The following is an 8,349-nucleotide window of genomic DNA, read 5'->3' on the forward strand; positions in this document are numbered from 1 at the left end:
TCATGCTTGTGGATGGAAACCACGCGGGTGAGATTAATCCTGTATGGTTTGGGCAGTCACACCATACTCCTGAGAGCTCCCAGACTAAGAACCCTGGGAGATTGGGGAGCACAGGTGGTTTTTTGGGTGAGAGGAGGCTCGCTCTGGCCTCACAGCCCCACCCAGCAGGAGCCGTGATGCTCGGGGGTGTTTTCTGCTCCTTCACAACAACGGGTGGCTGTCTTCCCCCACAGGCAGGGCATGGAGGAAGTGAGGAATTTACTCAATTCTCAATTTATTTCCAGTGTCTGATGGGAGTAAGGATGGGGGCAAACTGTGCTGGTTCAAGTAATGCTCACACAGACTGGTAGAGGGTTTTCTTGCCCAGACACTCCCTGTGGCCAGCAGCTGGTTTGGAATAGTGGCACCACCTGAGCCTTTTTGTGAGCTGGTCCTTCAGATCCACAGATGGGAATGTACAGAGCAGTCAGTGACTCGCCATTGGTAGCACTGTGCCTCTTTATTTTTGTAAAAAACCCCATTTTCTATTGCACATGGACAAGTGGGAAGGGAACAGCCTGCAGGAGAGGAAGGAGATGGCTTTGAGACCTGCAGTGCTCCAAGATGCAGCAAAACTGTGCAAAAGTCCAATAATTACTTCTTAAAGCCAAAGAATGCCAGACTCCACTAGAGGCCACTCACCAAACACAGGCCAACACATCCCAACAATCTCCTTTCCCAGACACATCCCTCAGGTCTGGGACACTGCAAATGATAATGAGAAGAGGGGAAAGGCATTCTTGTATTTCTCAGTGGGAAAAGTTTTAAAATATGCTGGCATTTTACAGACAAATGAGGCACCCTGAGTGCCACTGTAGATGTGTCAAGTGGGACAGAGACTTTATGTGAAATCAAGCTTTGGAAAGGAAAACTTGTCATTTTCCTGTGAGAAGATAGGGCAGCCTTCCATAAGAGTACTCTATAAAAATACCCAGTCTGCCCAAAGATACCATCTGATATATAAAGAGATTACTCATTTATTTAAAAGATAGTTACTGAATAATTTTTAAAGTGTTGTGAGACTCTTGTGAATTAACATTCCTCAGTGTGATGGAAAGAAGCTCAGTCCTGACCTGTACCTCAGGGTCCATTTTGGCTGAGATCAGAGCACTCAGAATTTGATACTGTCATTTTCCATCAGTAGGTCTGATATTTGATGTCAATAAAAGCTGAGTCTGTCCTGCAGACTCTTGGATACAAGGCTTTTCTGCAGATAGTTGTGCTGGGAAGCTAATATGGTTTAGTTGCTGATTTTGTAAGTTAGAACAGGTCTAGGTAAGTGGTAGCATTTGAATGGAGGAGTTTTCCAGGGTAAGTCAGATGTTGAGCCTGGGTGAGGCTGCCTCATGATGGCTCAATGAATGACACATAACAAACCAATTTGAGCAGCATAGATTTTTGTTAATTTTAAATGTCATTGACTAACTCAGTAGCCATCTGTCTTAGCTGGATTAATATCCTGATCATCACACAACATTTTGGCTGTTGTGCAGTACTGAGAGTCGAGGAGCCAATCTTCAGACGCGGTGTGAAGTCACCATCCTGCCTGGTGCTGTCCCCATAGAGGACATTTTTCAGGGAAACACAGCCAAGCATGGCATGGAGAGACACTGCTGAGAGTGAATTTTTTACAGTATTCCCTCACAAAATCACTGTTCTGGTTCACTGTCCCAAGCCAGTGGGACAGGGCTTGGAGCAGCCTGGGATAGTGGAAGGTGTCCCTGCCCATAGCAGGGGATGGAACAAAGTGATCTTTAAGGTTCTTTCTAACCCAAACCATTCTGGGATTCTGTGATTCATAGGGGTTAATGAAGTAAAAAGGAATTATTCAAGAAATAATTCAAAAGGAATTATAAGGAAGCAATGTTTAAAAGGTTTTGTACTCATCAGTGAGAAGTAGCACTAGTCCTGCCCACGGATCCAGTGTATCCAGTGGGGATGTTACTGGGCATTTTGCTTCCCCCCTGCCAACCATCTGTAAAAGCCCAGATAGTCCCAGTCCAAAGAGCTCACCCAAAAGCAAGCAAAAAACCTGTTGTACACAGAGCATTTGAAGAAAAATTTTGTGCTACTATCACAGGTCCATGTGACAGTGTCTTCTCTAATTTTGCACCGAGTTTGTGTGAGGACTTTACACTTTCCAAGCCCTTGGAGAGGGGAGAATTGGCAAATAAGAATATATGTACATGTCAAAAGCATCCAGGGGATTTTATTGCTGAACTAGAGTTAGACTGTAGTAAAGTGGATAAGCTGTGTAAAATACCTGCCCTTTAGAGATGTGCCTGAAACAATTCACTGAAGGTTTTCCTGTGAGAGGCAGTGGCTCTCCCAGGAGTGCTTTGCCATATTTGGTTCCATCTTTTCCATCCACAGAAGCAAAGACTACCTCTGTATGTCACTCATAGGACTGGGTAAAATTGTTGTCCCATAAATTCAAATAAACATTTCTTTTCCCCCATGAGATTCCATCAGGATATTTGAATCCAATCGTATCTTTCAGTGCTCAGTGAGTTTATTTTCCATCTGCATGTTCCCTATTAGTCTGTGTCCAAAGCTGTTCCCACTATTCCTTGTTGCAGTGCCAGGCCTGGACATTCCCTCAGCTTTCTTTGGAGGAAAACAAATGAAAAAACTTGGGAAGAACTCATCTGTCTTTTGAGGAAGAAAACCCAGTATGGACATGAGAGAACATGTTATTATGCACTTGAGTCTGTTAGGAGAGCAATGTCAATTGGGCTCCCAAAACTTACACTGCATTTTAATTACTGCATGATACTGGGGAGCCTAAAAGCATGGAGCATAAAATGTTTGTATGCAGCTCAGTTAATATAAAAGAGGACAAAGGAAGAGGTAGAGTGTCTTATAAGTTTTTTAATCTCATTTCCTGCTGCTTCTTTTTATTTTAAACCTTGCTTAAATTTTGGCTTTATTCTCTTCCTCTTTAAAGTTCTGTCTCTTTTTGATATCTGGTGTGCAACTATTCACTAAATGGGTTCTAATGTCAGAAAGACGTGGTTCCAGCAGGTGATGAAACATTTCTATATTTGTGAAACTCCATTGTTAATTGCCATTCAAGTGAAAGAAAACAATTTTCCTTCTTGAATGGGATAAATGCCTGAGAATTTTCAAGCCACCGACAATTTCTCTGTGTGTCCCATGGGCGCTTCCCACTTACAGCACTTAAATTTTGTTGATTCAGAGGGAGAGTTCAGCAAACATAGGCTCCAGGACACATTCTTCTATGTTTCTCCGGGTTTTTGGCTGTCATTAATGTGGCTTTTCCCATTTTCTGCAAGGTTTTCAGAGGGGTGTGAGCCTTCCCTGACATCAGCAGGTTTCTGTGATGTCGATTTTATGGAGGCTGCTGCACACGGGCTGCCCGTGGTGCCAGCATCCAGCGACATTCTCCAGATGCTGCTGAGGCTCCTGCAAGAAGTCCTGGGGCTCAACAGGCAGCCAGAGCTTCTTTCCACCACCTTTGCTGAGCAAAACACCCTTCCCGAGCACGGAGCCCTAAGTGGTGGGGATCCTGCTGTGCATTTCCACGTCTGTGAACTGCTGCACGTTCTCGGTGCTCTCTGGGGAGGTGATGGGGGACACAACGTGCTTCAGGCGCAGGAGCATGGAGAACAGCAGGATCAGCAGGAGAGCCAGGAGGGTTAGGAACAGCCCCACGTACACATAGAGGCCGGAATATTTGTCTGCTGTTGTGTCTACTTCAGTAGCCAGAGTCGGGAGGTGGACACGGCCAGTCAGGTTTCCGCGGAACTTGAAATAAATCTCAGTCATTGCTCTCTGTCAGCTTTGGTCCATTTTCCGTGTGTACCTTCAGATCTCCTGTCTCCCCTCACCAGACTCACAAAGGAGGTCAGGAGAGGAAACTTAGCACAGATGGCATGATGGCTTCTGCAAGAGATGCTCCATCCCCTCGGCGTCAAGGCTGCTGCTCACACAACTGAGCAAACTGCGAGGGACAGGCCTTCACAGACCATTTTGCACGTTGCTGTCATAATGACAACGAGCATCACACTTGTGCTTTACACTTCCTTCTGGCTTTTATTTCATCCTAAAAATACTTTGGGCCTCCTTTTGGTAGGTCACCTCCTTTGGATGGTGAAAAGCTTTGGTCCTTCTCTCAAGCTGAGCTGTGAAGGTTTGCACAGCTCTGGTCTTTGCAAGTGCTGTTTTCCCAGACTGACTGAGCAATCAGCTTTCTGCCAGCTCCTCTCTCCCACAGCAGGTGCTTTATCCTTGGGTGAGCTGGGGAAGGTTGTTTTCTGCTGTGCCAAACGTCTGGGGGATCTCTTCTCTCCTAATTCAGGGCTTAAGGAGTATGGAGTTCCGGATTTCTTGTTAGGAATGGTCAACAAGTCAGCTTTCTATAGGGAAAAAAGTGTGAGAGAGAGAAATGACACCAGGTACCAAAATAGCCCAGCCTGCATGTGGTATCTTTAGAGCAGATAGATAAGAAAACCCCAGTCATGCTCCTGTGAGACACCTTAAGATGAGGAGAAGCACTGAGTATTTAATTTTAGAGAACACTGAGCAAACCTAATTGTTGATTAGGCTCTGGTAACACATTACTTAAGGGTACAAGAAGGCCCTACAAGCTGTGGAATGAGATGTCAGAGAGGAAGGGGAGATATGAATCCAGTCATTGTTTTTCACCATGTGTCTCATTTATTGCATATCAGCACCCTAATTTTCTGAGGCCGGATGCACCTGGCAGCTGTCCAGAGCCCTACCTGTCCCCCTGGAGCAACTCTGCTGCAGGATGTGACACTTCCCTCACCTCCTAGCAACAGAACTTACTAGAAATCAGGGGAATCTTAACATTTTTGCAGTTTCAGTTCTTCCAGCTGGAAACAGAAATGAAAATTCTGAAATTTCACTCTAAATGGCACATTCAAAAGAATAATGTTCTGCTCTGATAAGACCAGAACTTTGGTTTTAGCTGAAACAAAAAAAAAAGCACCAAACAACTGATTCAATCATTTATAATGTCCACTGCCTATAAACCTACACAAGACGTAAATAGAGTAATATTAACATAGTAATATACTATCTTAATATATATGATAATATATATGGTAATATAATATATAATAATCAGAAAAAATGATTTTATATATAAATATATATATATATAATATATATAATATAATATATATATATATATAAAATATAATCAGAAAAATAATAATCAGAAAAAATAATCAGTATGATAAAAGCTCTGACATGTGACAGTTCACCTAAATGACATATTGCTGCAAAACATATTGACTTTCAAGGGACTCAGATTTTCACCCCAAGCAAGAAAGACCTGCTTTGGCTCATGGGATGAGGAAACACTGTTGGAAAGGATGGACCCAGTGCTCACTACAAAACACCCGATTTGCTGAGTTTTTGGAGAAGGGGCAGGAGGGCTTGGATACACTTTGCTTCCCAGCTCCTTCTTCAGTACCAAAACATTTGAGAGAGCAGCTATCCAGTTTAGGGAATACTGGACCAGCTCAGTAATAAACTGTCCCAAATTGCTGATGGCAGAAATGACCTGGGATTTGACTTCTGCTGTGTGGGCAGTGGGCTCTGAGCTGTGCTGTGTGAGGGAGGCTGTGGGCAGCTCAGTGTTTTTCCAGGGGCTGACCAACCCCTCTGGAGACATTTATTCTGGCAGAGGGTTTGGTGCTGATGCAGAGTTATGGGCAGGGCAGCCAGGCTCTTTTGCTCCCAATTACAGGGCAATAACTGTGATTTTCACACTTGGAATCTATAAATGGAAATTCTTCCCCCGTGAAGAATATTCTCATGCTGCATAGCAGGTGGGAAATAGAGGGTGTGAAGGTAATTGTATTAAATTCTGTTCTTACAATATGATTTCTCTGCTGATAATGAAGTGCAAACAGACTGGAATCTGACACTTGTGTGAGTTAAAGTACAGAGCAATGTCTTTGCCATCCCATCTGCTCTGTTACTGAGAGAAAAAGCCAGAGCTGGTTTCTCTCCTTAACGAGCAGAGAGCCTAATGGCTTTATATCCTTCATAAAATTAAACTGCAGAATGCTAAGGACATTAGTCTGAAGTTCAATAATTAACTACAAACCAAGATGCTGAAAAAGCTCAGCTGGGTATTTATTGATAAAAGGATCAGATTAATAGTCAGAAGTATTAGCAATGGGGAGCTGGCACTGTTTGGGGGTTTTTAGGCTCAACTGTAGATTTGTCAGGAGCAATCAACTATTCAGACTATTGAAAGCTGCAACATTAACTGCATCTTCTCCAGAAATGAGCCAGAAATAATTCAATAGCTCCAGGCAACCCCAAAGATTTTTTGCTTTTGAGTCTACCAATTATCCCATTGAGCTCATCTCTTAGCATACCAGTAAATTTAGATTTTGTACACTTCCCTTTAAGGAAGAGAAGCTGAATGACTGTAGAGACCAACATGATGTGAAAATAAGTAGTAGGCAATAATTCCGTGTGTAGAGCAGGTCAGACCATAACTGTGTGTGACTCAGGTTAGAGGAGGCAGAACCTCACTGGTTACCATGAGGAGCCCTCAATTCATGGACACAGGAGCATTCCCTGCGATCTCAGTTTCCAAGGTTTAGTCATCCTCTGGCTGAACAATGCTCCAATTCTGAGTGATCACTGGTGCTCAGTGGGTGCAGACTGATGCCAAGCAGACACTTGGGGATTTTTTATCAGTTTGTGGCTTTTTTAAAACAGGCATTAAAAAAAACCCAAACCCAAACCAAACACATTTCATTTAATAAAAATATGCAATGAAAATAGAACCCTTCATATACAACAGGAGAAGGGTTTTTTTCCCAGAGTGTGTCGCTGAGCCAGGAAATTCATCAGCTGAAACTTCATGGGCACTGACATTAGCAGCCTCCCACTGCAGCTATCAGGGTGTGGGGAGCCTCGGGTCTGGGCAGTGCTCATGAAGCCTGCATTGCTCTACTCTGCACGTTTGGAGGTCCCAGGGGAGCAGAAAGAAAGATTTTCCTCAAACAGTGCACACAGGCAGTACAAACTGATCCTGCAGCTGCAGTAAATATTTTTGCCTTGCCCACCTGCTTGCTTCTACTCCCATGCTCAGTGTGAGCACCACTTGCCAGCACAGCATCCCTGGAAGTGCAGGCGACTTTCCTGAGTTCCCCCCGGCTTATCCTCCCACTCTGGCTCTCACAAACAGGTAAGTGGAACAAAATAGAGCAATTACTTGTAGAGCTTCTTCAAGTGCACCCAGCTGGCTGGCAAGTACAGGATGGTTTGGGTTTGAACACACAGCACCAGGTGTGTTCTGTCCAGGTCACCTTTACAGAAAAATGTCAGCACTGAAGAAACGCAAAGACAACATCAAAGCTATCAATTCCATCCATGGCTTGCATTTTCTCCCTCAGATCCAGGGAGGGTCTGGGGGGGAGAAGAGAGGCAGGGGGGTGATTGCATCTCCTCTTTTAGTGGCAGATTTTGTTCTCACGCTGAACACGTGTGAGAGCGCTGGCCGTGCTGGTGCGCAGGGAGAGAAGAGAATAAAGCAGAGTTACCTTTCCGAGCAGGCAGCAGCGTTGGGGTGAGACACCAGAGTCCCTGCTCCACACCACGAGCTTGCTGTGATGCCCCTGGGAACATCTCCCCGCGGTGGGATCCGTGCAGAAAGGACCTGCTGGAGCCAGGACAGTCCTTCCAGCCGAGTGCGCTTCTCCTCCTCTGCCAGCGGTCCCCGAGGCGGGCAGGGATGGCTTTTCCCGGGATGCCAGCAGGCAGGCGGCAGGGAAGGGGCGAGGAGCTTCCCTGGCTGAGCAGCCCTGTGGGATGGAGGAGGCAGATCCCTCCCTCCTTGCTTCCCTCCCTGCCTCCCTCCCTCGGCAGCTCCGGCAGGGATGAGCCGAGCTCCGGCTCCGAGCGAAGGGAGGGACGCTCTGAGCTCAGCTCGCTGCAAACTTTGTGCGAGGCTCGCCTTAACTCTTTCGTGCTTGCTGGCTGAGGAGTGAGACATCCCCCTGGAGGGCAGCTTAGCACTTCCTCTCATTTTCTGGGGGGTGCAAGTTTGGTGGTTTTTTTTTTTTTTTTTTTTTTTTTTTTTTTTTTTTTTTTTTTTTTTTTTTTGTGCCTCCTAGCTGGGATCCTGTCTGGAGCACGGACATGTGTCACCTTCCAGCCCTCAGGACAGTCCCCAAGCATTCATTGCTCTTTGGCCGTGGAGCTTTTGGTGCATTTTTGTCCCTGTGCCCGCCCGTTGGTGGTTTGGGAAGAGCCGTGTTGAGTTTACAAGTCCTGCCTCCCTTGAGTAGTTTGAAA

The 8,349-nt window shown here is 45.4% G+C and overlaps 1 protein-coding gene across 1 annotated transcript; it reads right to left on the bottom strand.

The window, feature by feature from the left end:
* Positions 1-481: 481 nt before the first annotated feature.
* SERTM2 (serine rich and transmembrane domain containing 2) lies at positions 482-7,983 on the bottom strand. The gene is made up of 2 exons (XM_030272908.4): positions 7,596-7,983; positions 482-4,418 (listed from the first exon to the last, which is right to left on the bottom strand). The coding sequence occupies exon 2, from the start codon at positions 3,826-3,828 to the stop codon at positions 3,553-3,555; it is 276 nt and encodes a 91-aa protein (XP_030128768.1). The 5' UTR covers positions 3,829-4,418; positions 7,596-7,983; the 3' UTR covers positions 482-3,552.
* Between the last annotated feature and the right edge of the window lie 366 nt (positions 7,984-8,349).

This window comes from Taeniopygia guttata, chromosome 4A (genome assembly GCF_048771995.1).
Source record: "Taeniopygia guttata chromosome 4A, bTaeGut7.mat, whole genome shotgun sequence".
Lineage (NCBI taxonomy): Eukaryota > Metazoa > Chordata > Aves > Passeriformes > Estrildidae > Taeniopygia > Taeniopygia guttata.